This window comes from Pleurodeles waltl, chromosome 4_1 (assembly GCF_031143425.1).
Source record: "Pleurodeles waltl isolate 20211129_DDA chromosome 4_1, aPleWal1.hap1.20221129, whole genome shotgun sequence".
Lineage (NCBI taxonomy): Eukaryota > Metazoa > Chordata > Amphibia > Caudata > Salamandridae > Pleurodeles > Pleurodeles waltl.
This window is the reverse complement of record NC_090442.1, coordinates 167740635-167757195: the sequence shown is the minus strand read 5'-3', so window position 1 is coordinate 167757195 and position 16561 is coordinate 167740635. Positions and strand designations below refer to the sequence as shown.

The window sequence follows — 16561 nt, the reverse complement described above, 5'->3', positions numbered from 1 at the left end:
AGGGGAGCGGTAACTCCCCTTTCCATTGTCCAGTTTCGCGCAAGAGCAGAGACCAGGGGTCCCTGGACTGGTGCAAACCGGTTTATGCGGGGAGGGCACTAAATGTGCCCTTCAAGGCATACCAGTAGCTTGGGGAGGCTATCCCTCCCAAGCCATATAACACCTGTTTCCAAAGGGAAAGGGTGTTACCACCGCCCTCCCCCTCAACCCCCCTTCTCCCAAAGGAAATCCTTTGTTCGGCCTTCCTTGGCTTGAGCTGGTCAAACAGCAGGAGGGCAGAAACATGTCTGCAGGATGGCAGCAGCACGGGCTGCCTGGGAAAACCCTGCAAACTGATAGGAGCAAAGCTAGGGGTCCTCTAAGGAGCTCCCAGAGTGCCTGGAATCATACAACCAATAAAAGGCAACAGTATGGGGGGTATGATTCCGACACGTTTGATACTAAACATGCCCGGGTTCGGAGTTACTATTATGTAGCTGTAGACAGGTAGTGGTGACCTGTGTCCAGTACACACGTAAAATGGCATCCCAGCACTTACAAAGTCCATGAAAATGGAGCTGGAGTTCGTAGGGCACCTTTGCTCCTGCAGGAGTGCGCTCACACACAGGTAATTGCACCCTGCCCTCTGGGATAGGAGGGCCTGCCAAACGGGGTGCAGTGACCTGTAGTGAATGGGTGCAGGCGCATGCACCTTTTCACGCAAGCTGCAATGGCAGGCCTGCAGACACCTTTTGCATGGGCTCCCATGGGTGGCATAATACATGCTGCAGCCCTTCGGAACCCCTGGTGCCCCAATGTCCTGGATACCTAGGTACCATATACTAGGGACTTCTATGGGGGCACCAGTATGTCAATTGTAGTGTGCAGAAAGTCAGGGACAACCAAATTTAGAAGGAGAGAGCAGTCACTGGGGTCCTGTTAGTAGGATCCCAGTGAACACAGTCAAAACACTGACAGCAGGCAAAAAGTGGGGGTAACCATGCCAAAAAGAGGGTACTTTCCTACAGCCTCTCTAACAATGTGTCCAACAGTAGCAAAAAAGGTAAATCTAAACTCATTTTTATTGGTTCCCCCAGAGCCTCAATACTTTCAAGCAAACTAAACAAAAATGGGAGCAAAATTTCCCAAAGACACTCAGGCTTTCTAATTGATATAAATATGAATAAAATTCTCATTCACTAATATAAATCAGAATTTTACACCAAAATAATTCCAAAGCAGATGACAAAAATAAAGCTTTATTCCAAGCAGATATTGCACTAACCCATTCTGTCAACCCTGTCTTCTCATTAAGGCATTAAATGTCTTATGATTTCTTGAAAAGTTGATCAAGGCATTGCCACGAGTTTGAACCTGCCTCTATTTTTTGCATTCTTTCTTCTGCTCAGCAGACTCTAATTTGGTTCCATTGGGAGATGTCTCACTATTTTTCAGTGACTGCTATCTGTAGCAAAGTTACTACAAAGGATCAATGTGGGGGGGCTAAGGGGATACTGAGCTAGATTTATTTGAAGTTAACAGTGTGACTGGTGTTTTGCAAGTTCCTTTAATGAGTGAATGCATTCTAGCTTCTCTCCTCTTGGAATATGTTCCAGCTTGTTGCGGCCCATCCTGCATTTTCAGAGACCATACGTTCACATACATTCCGGGTGTCTAAGCCCACCACCTTCACAACTAACACCCACCTGGACGTAAGCAGAGCCAGGATGGGTTGTTCAGAAAAAGAACCCTATGCAAAGGGCCATCCTCGAATGAGAGATCGCAAAAGACACTGTTTCCTGTGGGAACAGCCCCGGCAGACACTATCTGAATAAGCTGGGCAGCGACCAGAAGTTCTGAGTTACTATAATCAGTGAATAGGACGTTTTATTGGTTTGATGCACAAGGCCAGGACTAGCTCTAGAATTGTGGTGCAGCCCCAGTAGAAGAGAAAGCAACCTGCCAGAGAGGAGCAAGGCCCTGCCCTAAGCTTTATGGAAGGGGTTTTAGTGATTCTTTTTAGTGGCAGGCATGATTAATGGGTTTGGGATGTTTGCAAACCTTGTGCCTGGCAGCACAGACCACAGCTGCTAAAGTACGTATCTATAATTTGGTTGGGAACTCACACAATCGATTGTACTGTTCCCCATCAATGTCAGTTAAGAAACCCAACATCTGTAGTATCTCCAACAATATCAACACATTCAATAACAATTACCCTTCCCATCTGCACTGCAAATTAGCCGTATCTTTCCATTTTGCAAAAGATGCCAGCATAAAACAGATTGTCCTGCCAACTAACACCTTATTATCTGTTTACCATACATCAAAGAAGTTGTGACGCTCCAAATTCAAAACTATAAAGACTGCCATTGTCTTTTAGAGCTGACCAATCAGGCTTTCCGACCCACTGCAGCACTGAAAAAGCAAAGGTACTTGTTATCAATGAAGCATTCCAAGTATCAAACAAAGGTGTTTTTGTCCTTTAGCAAGTTAAATTCAACCCCATTAAAACGGAGTTAAAGAGCTGTGGCACAACATTAATTTAATTAGCTGAATACTGTGCAATTTCATGATTTCTCACCTTCTCATGTCTCTTTAGCAAAGTTCTTGGATTGCTACATTGGTACATGCCTCGACTTGAAAGTAGACAGACAGAAAAGTCTAGTACACATGGTATCTGATCATTTTCCTCTACAAAACTAAACCCTTCCTTTCATCACCCATCCCGCACCCCCAGCCCAACTCCTTCACTGGCTCTCACTCCAGACCGATATCACATTCGAAACCTACTCCATCACGGACAGTTATTTGCACAAAAAAAATGCAAATTATTCTCTCAATGTTGTACTTTGAACTGCAAATACCTTTCAAAGCATTAACCTTCAGAAACAGAAAAATAATTCAAAAGAACAGCGCAGACATTTCTCCTTCACTCCTTTACAAAATTACCCTTTTATCACCTACCCCATCCAAGGCTAGCCATCTTGAATTTTCAATAAGCAACTAGAGATCTTTCTCTTCACCACCCAGAGTTCTCTCCTTTAAACCTTTTTATGCTGCCTCGGATCAATCTTTCCATTTGCTTCCCACCACTGCTTTGTTGCATTAATCAATAGCATTGATGCACTGTTTCTTCTATTGCAAAGGTTACCTATGATGCAAGTCTCAATGTCCTGTCTGAAGTCCTTGTCTACAATTTGATGCTAGATCCGGACAATACAATAACCCTAATGGAATAAATAAAAGTTGTTTTGTCGTCGCACATTAAGCTCACAAAAATGTGGCAAGAAAAACTATCATATATATATTTTTTTTTTTAACACAGTTCTCCATCTCAGTTACTTTTTTCTCAGCCAGCTTTCCGAACTCATTTACCTTTGGTCATTGAGCCGCCTGAACTTCTCCTTGTCTGCACTGTTGACTTTCAGGAGTGGTTGCAGGTGTTCATGGTGGGTTTTCACATTCTGGTTATCCACATACACATCATATAGATCCTGTTTCTCCTCAAAGATCCTTTCAGTTGTACCTATAGGGGTCAGACACAGAGGAAGTCAGAAAAGGCATATTGCCCTAGATGTGTCAACCTAGACAGCAGTGGAAATGTGGCAGCAGGCATGGAAAGTGTAGCGTATTTAGCATCTAGTAACTAAATTTGCAGTGTTAGATGCAGGTGCAACCAACCAAAAGGATTCATTAACAAACAACAGAAACAACAAATTAGTGGAGAAAAGGGATGGACAGATACTTACAAGCCACGTAGGAGACTTCTGTGTCTAATGTCTCGATATCTGCAACGTTCACGTAGAAAAAAGGTTTTGATTCAGGAACTGTCCCTCCAAGGCCAGGCAGTGAAACATTGGCCAAACAGCAACAGCAGTATACTAATGAAGTAGAGACAAAGATGTGTTGGATTTAAGACTGAACGGAGTAAGAATGAAGACAAAATAGGGTTCTAACAGGCAAGGTAACTCAGAAATTGTTAGACTAAACAACAGAGGGTAGCTATTACAGCAACCATCGAAATCTTACTCTCAACAATAAATGGTTTACTGTTAACACATGGGTCCCTGCACAATACTAAATAGGTAGCATAATCCTGCAATGATGAGTGAGGACCAGGAACGGAATAATTAGTGACAACCATGGTTCCATCCCAAAAATGGCAGAACAATAATGTAGTGCCAATTTTAAAGCAGCATTAGGGATCCCTAAGTCATTGGCCTAGCTATATCATCCCCCCCCAAAAGTGAAGACTTTGGGGACAAATACCCCATGGTGATAAACAATGAGGTATTGTGCCTCCATAGGATAAGGAAGCAATGAATGTGCACAAATCAGGTTATTTGCACCAGGAACATTACAATGAAGTTATCCATGTGGGTGTTTATTCGATCCATACGCTATAATTAATCCACCACACCAGTTACTGTTTTAATTCACCTATTGAAAAAGTTGTTTTGGAATGACAACAGTCAGTGCTTATGGTTCCTGTGCTTGCTTCTAGCTACCATGCCGGAACTGCACTCCTCTCTGCAAGATAAACGAGGTCAAGTGAAGAAACACATTTAGTCCAGAATTAATGAGGTATGGAATTGGAAATAGGTTTCTTCCTATTTAGTAAGTGTTGAATAGTCACACAAAATACTTCTAATCCAAACACTCCATCGTGGTGATGTTCTTCAAAATTCATAATATGCATGGGTGGGTAAGTATCCTGACACAATCCAAACTTCTCATTATTAAAATAATTTCAGATAAAACCTGCCTATATGAAGGCAACTTTCCATTTTGAATTAATTAAATCCAATTTGAATGCTACTTTGACAGCAAACATCTTTCCTCTTAATATGAGAAATAATGCAGGAAATGATGAAGACTGACAGATCTTTAAGACATAATTGTGGCACTACTTCTTTAAAACTCTCAGATGCGCCTTTATCCAAGAATGACGAGCATGGTCATGTAGATCAATTTCTTTTGACAGTGATGTCAGATTAAGGAAGTAAATCAGTAGTTCCCGCACTAACCCTAGTACAAATAGACCGGTTGAATAATTATGTTAAGGGATCTTTCGACAGTTATACAAAGTATAACAGAGGAGCCTGCTGCTTCACAACAGGTGAGGACATACATGTTTAAAGGGATTCAATATAGTGCCCTGATAAAAGGACACATGTTTTGGGGGTTCAATTTTGGCCTAATATCAACCTGGTAGCAGAGGTCTTCTTTAATGAAAGCTCAGCGGTGTGGTGCTCGCACTGGGGGGCACTCATCTCTGGGCAGCAGCATGCAAACTGGTAACTTTGCTGCAGTGGGAAGAATGCACCCAGAGCTTTTAGTTACTAATTCTGTGGCTTAAGGAGGTCTGCGTGGGAGAAGGTTGCATTGGGGGATGGGCTGGCTGAATCGTGCAGTGGGAGATACTCAACACGTCAGGGTCGTTGCAGGAAGACAGAGGATTCCGGAAGAGGTGTTGGTTCAAATGGAGAAGCTGCTGGGGTGATACGCTGCAGGGCCGCCATGTCAAATATGTGGAAGTTGACCAGTGAGGGAAAGAAGACTTCAAACATGAGGAGAGAGACTATTGGTGCCTACAACAGAGGAACTGGGTGGTCCTGAGCATAAGAGCTACAGTTACAAATAGCCAGTCAGAATCTTTAGGAAGACTTTCTACACAAACAAACCTGAGGCATGGTGCAGGGACTGGTTTAAGTATACACTGGAGCTACAGTCCCAATCGCCCCCTTGTCCTGGGAGGAGGGAATTTTGCTGGTTATTAGAGGGGTCATCCTTTGAACCAACATATTTGTGGAGACAAAGTGCCCAGACTGAGGTATGGCTGGAAGACAGAAGTGAAGAAAAGAGCAACAGGAACTAATGTGTACGTTTATATGCTTGATATTTGTCTTACTGATATGTAATCTGTTTGTTTTGTAACAAAACCTATGTAACCAATCTCTTGTAAGCTACTTGTATGTCGTAGAAACTTGTGTTATGTAAAGCACTAGATACCACAAGTCTTAACTGCGCTATATAAAACTACACAGTAATAAAGGAAAGACGATTAAGAAGAAATCAGTTAAGCAAACAGATTAGAGAGAATTTTGGCCTTGCAAGAATGAGCACTAGCTATCCACGGAACGGGACCTTTTTTTTATTTTTTTATGTCAAGTTGTGATGCTGATCTCTATCCAACAAAGTAAAGATTGTTTTGAGAAGGGAAAAACTTTACAGAAAACCCACAATTAAATAACTGTGTGTGTTATTTAGGAAGTTTGTCTTATCAGTTTTCAGCACTCTAACTAAAGCTTACAAACAAGCTCATACGTAGTGCTGGTTTGGGTCAGGACTAAGAAGGCAAAGGATGAAAGCAAAACGTTACTTACCCTGTTGGTGCAAAATGTGAGAAGTGTGTTGGGTCCAACTCGGATGTTCAGAGCCTACCATACCTGTGAGGCAGTGGCTGACCGGAGGACTCCGATATGCAAAGGGCCTAGAAGGCGGTGCCTCCCTAGGGTGAGTGCAAGAGAGTGGTGCTCAATGCGGTAAGCTTCGGTGGCGGGGGCTCTTCTGCTTTGGCGTCAGCCTCTGGATCAGAGCATTCTGGTGAGAACATAGTCTCCATCTCAACACCAGAAATGCCTGGCAGATGTAAATGTTTGTCTTGTCTCCTGCCAAGAACACCATGCAGCTTTGAACTGGAGCTCACAAACACATCTGAGCCAGATGGCAGAGAAAAAACAATCCAACAATGGAGCAGATGTCCATGTGCATTACCAGAGAAAAGTGGAGTCACTATATCTCGTCACTTGAAAAGACCTCTTTGAACAAAAACAAGTTGTACACATCCGAGCCGAATACTAGATGGCAGGAGTATGCACAGCATTCCGTCCACTGGTTACCATCCGCTTTGTAACTGATATTTGCTTGTTTTCTATTTGCTGGCTTTATTTGTTCTGGTTGTATCGCTTGAATCAGTCCATCTCGTAGAGAATACCATGTTTACTGTACTCTTCCATAGTACTTGCATTCTGTAAACAGACCTTTACATTTTTTTCTTATCTTTTCACATTCGCTGTGCATTGAAAGACAGAGGTCAAATGTTAGGCACTGTCTTCTGAGTGAGCTTGGTGTTTACTTTTCTTTCTCCGATTTCAAAGTGAGAAGTTTTATCTGACACTCTGAGCGTGTGAAGGCGGCGGCTTTTTCTCCCTTGGATTCTCAATAAGGTTTTCTTGTCTTTCATTAGAGCTCCATGCCTCTGGCGTATCTTCTAGGTTTTGCCAGAGTGACACCTTTAGGTAGTGTGCATTCTTCAAATTTATTTTACTTGCATACTTACTAAATACTTTTTTCTGGCACACATTAAAACGTAAATCTCTGTAAAAGAACTAAGCTAATATTTCAGAATAATCGGAAACTAGAAAAGCACAAAGAACATTTTATTTTGGTAATTCTGAAGTGTGCTGGAAACCCATATCTGAATAGGATTGAAACAAATCAATACACCAGGTGATGCCATTTCCACACATTGTTTGTGCGCTGTATAGCTCTATCAGTAAAACTGTAGGTCTTTGCAAATGTAATTTCAATTGAAAAGGTGTTGTCTGTAATAGCAGGACACTACCAAACCCTGGTTGCTTCACTGTATGCCACTCCTAAGTCACTCTGCTCCTCCACTCTACTCCACTCTATGCCACTCTGCTTTATGACACTCCATGCCACGCCATTCCGATCTAACACTTTACCCCTCTTTGTCATTTTACTCCATTGTACGCCAGTCCACAACACTTCACCCCAATACCTGGCACTCCACTCAACTTCACTTTACTCCACTCCACTCTAGGCTGCCACTCTAAGCAACTCTAATCTAGTCGTTGTAACTCCACTCAGTATCACACTATGCCACTTAACTCTAGGCTACTCTACTCTGCTTTATGCCACTCCACTTTACTCCACTCTACGCCACACCACTCTACTCAGTGTTACTCCACTCTACACCAGTTAACTGTAGGTCATGCTATGACACTCCATCCCACTCTATGACAATGCATTCTATGACACTTTACTCCACAACACTTTACGACACTCAACTTTATGGCCCTCCACTCTACGACACTTCCCAACACTCCACATCACTTTATTCAATTCTACGACACTCAATGCCTTTCCACAACCCTCCCCTTAACGACCGTCCATGCCACTCTACACCACTTAACTCCATTCTAAACTCCCCCCCACTCCACAACACTCCAGGCCACTACACAACACTCTACTGCACTCTATTACACTCCACTATCCTCAACTTCACTATGTGCCTCTCCACTCTACTCCAATCTATGCACCTCTGTGCACCACTCCACTCTGCGCCACACCATGACACTACTCCATACCATTCAATGCCCCTCCACTCCTCTCTCTACACATCCCACTCCACTAGACTGCATGCCACTCCTCAACATCTCTACACTCAATGACACTTATCCATTCTACACCACTCCTCTGCAGCCACTCTTCCCTAGACCACGAACATTCAGCCATGCTGAACAGCAGCCTTGTGTAAAATATGGCTAAAGCCAATAGCGCCTACACAGGCGAGGTCTATTGGCTTTGTCAATGCTTGTTTAAGGAACCCATGAAGTCCACTGTCTCAGCAGTATTAGATAGGCAGTTCATTGGGATAGGAAGGATGCCAATAAGTTGTGTTGGGAGACTCGTCCTATTTAGGTGTATGTTCTGGAGTCAGAATTATTGCAGTCATATTTGGAAAAAAAATGTGGACACGACTCTTGGTGGCCATGTTGCAAATGTTAACACGACATTTAACTTAAACACTGGCTGTTTTTTCTGCTTGTGGAACTAGCTGTAAATTAGGAGAGACACATACTTTAAGATACATTGATATTGGGGGAAACGATTGACCTAAATATGGTCCCAGGCCCCACACTCCCTGTACTACTGCATCGCTCTTTCTCCAGTCTACTCCATGCTTTTTCCCCCGTTTTTGAGTGCCTTCTTGCTTTTACCTCGTTCACAGCTTTCTCCTTGCTTTTCCTTCCATTTTTTGTGCACCCTCTCCTTGCTTTTCCCTCATTTTCACTGCTTTCTCCTTGCTTTTTCTGCCGTTTTTTGTGCCCCTCATCCTCGCTTTTCCACCGTTTGTCACTGTTTCCCACTTGCTTTCCCCCCTGTATTTTTAACATGCCTTCTTCTTGCTTTTTCCTCGTTCTCACTTTCTCCTTGCTGGACTTTTCGTAGCCAAAGAACTTAGAGTGTCACCATTTGCACACAATTTGATTTACCAAATATAGACAGGCATTTTGCTAGCTAAAATTAAATTTTAAAAATGAGAAGGTTTGCAAATAAAATTGGTTCTGTTATCCTGTACAATGGCATATGCTTCTATTGAGAAAAAGAAAAGATTCTGAAATGGAAAACTGAGTTAATTTGCTTTGCTTGTACACCAACCATTGCCATGTTCCTCTCAACTCAATGAAATCGGATTTGCTAGCAAAAAATAGGTGACATACTGCTGACAGCATCACAAGAGCCATGCATCCAGCAAATAGTTATTAAAGGGCAGCTTAAATACATGAAACTCGGTATCTGACCGTTATCATTGAAGGGTGCATGTTTGGAAAGATACAAATCCTGCTTCTGTTTGGATATTCAATCCAGCACCCGTGTGAAAGAAAGGTCGTTGAATGCACAGAGTTCAACACAACTTGATGGATGATGCAGAATGCTTCCAAAGAGAAGGAAGCTACACACCACCAAGGTCAGGCAAAAAGGTAATTGCTTGATGTTTAGACTGAAATCCAGGCATTAATGAATGATTTCCGCCTTTTCGACTACATTGAAAAGTCCGCTTCGGGGCACAGAAGGCTAAAAGAGAGCTTCATTGGGCTGAGCCTTAGAAAGTAGGCATCCATCTAAAACAACTGATATGACACGACCTTCAACTAACATTGGAAGAGACAATTTGGCTGAAACAAACATTTTAGAAAGCCTTCTCCGGATGCACTGTTCAGAAGCAATAACAAACTTTACTGTGCTGATTTTTATTTCTGCAGTTATGATCACTAAGATCCCAATCATAAATGATGCAAATACCATTCTAGGCACCAACTCTCAATTGCACCCAAAAATTGGATTACAATGTATGCGAAAATTGTGGTTGCACTTGTTTGCGTGGCACACATCATGGGATTATCAAAGTGCAGTTGCGTTGTTTGGGCACCTTGGAACAGGAAAAAACCTCTGTGGTTCTCCCATTCCAATGTGTCAAACTCTTCTACCTGCGGCTTCTCTTCTAGCTCCTAATGTGCTTGGGATTTAAAGCCTTGTGTTAGGCAGAGGACTCTCAGATCACTATCTAGTTCTAGCATTTTCATCTACACTGAATAAACGTTTGAGGGAAATTCAACAACAGATTACTTACAATTTTCTAAAACTCAATGCCAGGTAAATAAGACTTCTGCTGCTGGCCAATAACCAAAACTCTTGGTAGAATCTTTAGTAGCCCTTTCATGCTGAGCTTCCCGCCTTTTGCTGCCTTCAAAGCCGAGGTGCTGGATGTCACTATTGACCACGATTCCTCCCTAAAAGAACACATCAATGCAGTAGTCTCCTTGTGCTTTCTTACACTGCAAAATATAAAGAGATACTTTTTTTCTGCTTATGGACAAACAGTCTATCACGGTGTCTGGCCTAATTTTGTCCCAACTGCCCATTCTTGAGACTTCACAGTTATCTGCTCAGTTAGTTGCAGTAGCAGACAGAATCTGGCTCACTGGATGACCTGTAAATCTGACCAGCAGAGCAGAGAGAATTACAGGCGTTTTGCCTGGATCACGAGATCTTTACGACCTAGATAGATCAGAATTAAAGACCGCACTCGTGCCATAAGTGCCCGCCCACAAGTTTAGCACACTGCATCTTTTTCTGTTCAGCGTACTATAGTGAATAAAGCTCACTTTGTCAGACGCTCCTTTTGCTACCTTACGCCTAAACGCTGGGAATCTCTCCCACTGAGGATCAGGAAACTGGATAATCATTTTGCATTCAGATGTTTTCTGAAATTAATTCTTATTTTGATAGCGGTTTTGTGTCTGTTCATCCTCTGTTGTTGAGGAAACTGTCACCTTTTCTGTTTTTAGCCACAAGAAACCCATGAGGTGTTAATGGTTTTATAAATACAATAGAAATAATAACACCTGATAATTTTGGAACGCTGCTCAAGCACAAGGCTTTACAAAAAAGACAATATCAATGAGAACCAGCATACAAAAACTCACCATAAGCACATCCTCAACAGCACCCGATACTTCAACCAAGACTTACCAAAACCAAATAAACCACACAAGAAAGTAGCGAGAATAAATATACTCCCGGACACAATTTTGTCAATTGTGGTCCCCACTGACTACAATGAAATTGAAAGAATCTACATCACCATGCTACAATGGTTGCATTCCTTGTGCCTTACCGATTTCTGGAACACACAGATGCAAACGTCTTGGGTACGAATTCCATATTTCAGTATACCTAATGCCATCTGTGCTTTTTTTTCTATCAATTGATCATCTTCTGAAGACCTCCACTCACTGAATCAACCTCAGGAAACAATGAGAAGTTCCTAAACCCAATACTCTAATACCCATCTTAAAAAAACGAAGTTCATGTTATTTTACTCTAGGCCTTCCCATTCTCCCTCTTCATGCTCTGCTCACATACCCTTCTCACCTCCCTCGTATATAAATAGGTTTAAATTTATTGGTTGCATCACAAGAACATACGAATGATCTCAGCCCTCCAAAATCATAAACACACATAACTTTTTCAACTATGGAGTATGTCTAACTGTCAGTATGTTGTAACTAAAGAACTCAGTTATATTTTAGATACCTGTGCTTTATTCTTGTGATTCATCTGTTTGGTTAGCTCTTTGGATTTGTTCTTGAAAATAAATGTGAATGCATGCTTTCAGAGTCTAAGGGCCTGATTACGAGCCAATCAGTGTTTTCTGAACTGCATGTAAACTCCTGTTTATGTACGGGGTGGAATTAGAAATTGAAAGGTATTTAACATGTCCGCTAATTATTGGATGTGGTAAATACCTTAAGGCTTGTTATGTTTTGGAAGGGAAAGTTTGCGGAAAATTAAAAGGTAAAACACACGGTATTTACCATATCGTGCAGATTTTGCTCTGTTAAACACCAAAGTCCCATGTTATTCCCATTAACTCATACTAGGTGCTATTTGTCGTCCCCCCTGATATGTATGGTACCCCGTGGTAGCGTTATTTATCAGGTGCGCTAAATAGCACCTATACTCTCATAAGGGACTAAAGGTCTTAAATTCACTACCCTGATCAAGATAACAAGGCTTCTGATAATCTGCTTTTCTACAGAATCAGCCAGAGGCCTTTCTGTCACAATTAAAATAGTTCTAGTGCAGAACTGATACTTTCAAGTGTGCAGTGACATTTTACTCTGCTTGTAAATAAAGTATGGATCTTTCTCCTGGCAGAATGAAAACAAGGAACACTTAAAAGGTAATGGTTTGTAAGAAAGTATTGGTTTAAACCTTCGATATTTACTGTGTATGACCGCTACCATCCACCCCATTACGCTGATATAGAATTTAAACATGGTTTTTAATATTTCCTCATTGCTACACAATTCTAACAACAGAGATGCTTTTCACCATAGTGAGATAACTTTGACTTTCTAGAGGACTACTAACCTCATATGGAAGAAGGGATTTAACTTACACCAGATCACCTTTTTTCAAACAAATAAAATAACATTTATGAGAATGAGCTACAGATCAAACGATGGAGGGTCACAGACAAAATAGAACATTATATTACCATAGTCAGATATAAAATACCCCCTGCTCCCTTGCAGAAATTCTTGCATGAAAAATGAAATCAGATGGTCTGTCATGCACTTTCACACTTCAATGACTTCTTGAGCAATACAGAACTAGGCTCAAGGGCCTAAGCACCATTTTCTAGTCACACGCTGGCTAGTGCATGTAGAATACCAGTTCAGCATTGGTATGGGCCATTACTTTTCAAGACCACGCCCAAATAAAGGTTGTCCACCTTTGCGTATAGAAGAGGGATTTATGAAAATAAAAAAAAACATGTGATTCTCCCTGGGAAGGGGCAATACGCTTTGTATGTGAAATAAGGCCAGAAAATCTGGTATTTGTACGACAGACTTTAATTATTTTGCATGTGGCTGACAGTATCTGTTGCTAGGTCTGCAACCTGCCTCGATTACCAATCTCACTAGCATGTGTGAAGACTTTGTCAACAAAGGAGCATCTGTCTTCGGGAGCATGAAGTGACAGGAGATAAGTGACATGAGATACAAACGCCTGCTCGAAAGAGGCCCAATCTCTGGCAAGCATCCATAAAAAAATACGAAATTTAAAAGGTTTAATTAGGTTCTGCTTGCGACTACATGGTTGACTGTACCTTAAGTGCTTTGGTTGCCCTTGTGGCTGGGCCTGTAACATACAAGTATGCACTGTAGGAACACCTGCAATGAATAAACATAAATAAGATAGGTTTACCATACGCCTATGGGACTCTTTCAACTCTCATGGATAAATATGCAGAACAACGCGCGGCAGAAGGGAAGTGTAAAATGCTGTACTGGAGGCCTTTTTTCATCAAAACAGCAGCTGCAATCAACTGGGCTTGGCCAGAACATTAGGACAAATAACCTCTTGCCTTAAGAATCAACCTTTCAAACACAAAACTGACAAAACATGTAGCTTGTGAATCTGATGAGAACAGGTACTGCATAACCTGTTTGATACAACAACATTTATAAAACTATAATTATTATTAATTATATTAATTAGGTGGTAGCAAGATTTTGCTCTAGCTTATTTAAAATTCTCTTGAAGTCATTCTGGGTTTTCAGATGATCTGTCTGGTTAATGTATGAAATAAAACTGTCCTGCTAGCTTTGAAAACTATTGGGTGTTAGTACAGTGTTCTATCACCCAAGTGTCAAAGCACTGCAATAGAGGGTTCTGTGATTTGCCTAATTCAGTGACGCACGTTTTATCAACTTCAGCAGGGGCGGTACTGTCCCAGTAAAGTTGAACAAGCGATCTTTATGTACAGACGCAAGTCTGTATTAAATGCAATAGTTCACAAAGTGAACAAATGGGAATATCATTCTTATGCAATTATGGGAAATAGACATTCTGACTTTACAATATTTAAAATACATTTATTATTACTCGCATATGAGTAATTTCTTTGTCTCGACTCTTTTCCTTTTAGATTTTCATTTGTGTAACCCCTGTAGCCCTTTAGGCCACTTTCATTCTACAGAAGAATTGCAAAGGGAAGATAGTGGGGGGAGGGGAATCAAAACAAGGGATCCCCTGGAACATTTAGCGAGGATCCCATAAATGTGACTGAGCCTTACTGATCTAGACATTTCTTCCATGAGCTTTTGTCCCCAACAATAGAAGTACTCCTACACTACCTAGCATGGGGGTGGGGGGGCTTAGGTTGGGCATTGTGGGAGCTGGTCAGTTGTGTTGGAAGGCACTACGGAGGAAGGCCTCAGGAGAATGGTCACATTCCGAGATTACGTCCCCACCTACGCACTGCTCTGCTCCTGCTATAATTTGACCTGAAACATATCTCTGCCATTGAGCCATAGACTACGAGTGTAAATTTACAACAATGGGATAAGATATTGTACTGTGCAATCTGAATTCAGTTATGTAATAAACATATGGTGGTATGTTTGAAACAATGATGAATGAGCACTGTTTATTCACAGATGTCAGTGTCAAATGCTAAAGATAAGCCTCACTCTAAAAAGGGCCGTCTCCTGGGCGAAGACCTTTCCCCCTCAGTTAAAGCTGTGGTGGAATGGCATGCTTTCATTTGAAGCAGACACTCATATGATAAAGAGTTTAACTTTCATTTCTTTGTGTTGAAGACAGGCGAAGGAATCTTCAGTTTACCTTTTTAAAGAGAGGTTCTTGAATTCTATGGTGGCCAGCACAGCATTTGGGCAGCTTAGATTTTTTTTTTTTTTTTTTTTTTTACAAACATCCTGATTTAAATTAACATTCAACATCAAACCTCAGCAGTCACAACTGTTATCCATTTCTATCTGCCATACAGTAATAACTATCTTCCCAACAATCTTATTAAGAGTCACCAGCTGCTATTGAATTCAGGCACTTAGCAGACTGCTGCTAACTATCACTAAGAGCATATTTCACCTGTCCTTCAGCAACTCCACTCGTTATCTATATATCTATGTTTAAAGCTCTTACAATCCTTCATTGGGTGGCTCATATCACTTTGCCCCAGTTTTTGGCCCCTCAATTCAGTTTCTATGCTCCTTCTCGGCCTCTCCATCCTTGCAGGCTATTTCAATTGGATATCTCCAAAACCCAGACAACAACTCTCAGTGACAAAGCTTTTTCTGTAGTTGCAGCTAAGGAATGGAATGAATTGCCATGCAAGCTATGTACTATCATTGCTTGCTTCTCATTCCACAAGCCTTTATAGTCTTAACCCCTTCGCTGCCAGACCTTTTCCCCTCCTGTGCTGAGCCTTTTTTTGGCTATTTGGGGCAGTTCGACCTTAGGCCCTCAAAACTTTTTGTTTACATAAGCTACCCACGCCAAATTTGTGTCCTTTTTTTCCAACATCCTAGGGATTCTGGAGGTACTCAGACTTTGTGGGTTCCCCTGAAGGTGACCAAGAAAGTAGCCAAAATACAGAGAAAATTTTGTTTTAAAAAAAATCAAATGGGAAAAAGGGCTGCAGAAGAAGGCTCGTAGTTTTTCCCCTGAAAATGGCATCAACAAAGGGTTTGCAGTGGTAAAATCACCATCTTCCTAGCTTTCAGGAACAGTCAGAGTTGAATTAGAAAACCCAATTTTTCAACACAATTTTGACATTTTACTGGGACATACCCCATTTATACTATTTTTTGTGCTTTCAGCCTCCTTCCAGTTAGTGACAGAAATGGGTGAGAAACCAAAGCTGGATCCCAGAAAGCTAAACTTTTCTGATAAGTATAAAACATCCTAAGTTCAGCAAGGGGTCACTTGTGTGGATCCTACAAGTGTTTCCTACAGAAAATAACAGCTGAAATAAAAAAATATTGAAATTGAGGTGAACAAAACAGCCATTTTCCTCCACGTTTTACTCTAACTTTTTCCTGCGATGTCAGATTTTTTAAAGCAATATACCGTTATGTCAGCTGGACTCTTCTGGTTGCGGGTATATATAGGGCTTGTAGGTTCATCAAGAACCCTAGGCACCCAGTGCCAATAAATGAGCTGCACCTTGCAATGGGTTTTCATTCTATACCGGGTATACAGCAAATAATTTGCTGAAAAATAAAGTGAAAAATAGGTATCAGGAAGACCTTTGTATTTCCAAAATGGACACAAGATAAGGTGTTGAGAAGCAGTGGTTATTTGCACATCTCTGAATTCTGGGGTGCCCATACGAACATGTGAATTACAGGGCATTTCTCAAATAGACGTCTTTTTTTACACACTGTCTTACATT

General features: G+C 41.4%; 1 protein-coding gene across 1 annotated transcript in view; it reads right to left on the bottom strand.

Moving 5' to 3' along the window:
- DENND11 (DENN domain containing 11) overlaps positions 1 to 16561 on the bottom strand; it is a 139223-nt gene that overhangs the window by 14862 nt on the left and 107800 nt on the right. The window contains exons 6-7 of the mRNA XM_069227973.1: positions 3732 to 3863; positions 3358 to 3508 (exon numbers count right to left, since the gene is read on the bottom strand). Coding sequence (XP_069084074.1) covers positions 3358 to 3508; positions 3732 to 3863 — 283 coding nt within the window. The remainder of the gene's footprint in view (positions 1 to 3357; positions 3509 to 3731; positions 3864 to 16561) is intronic.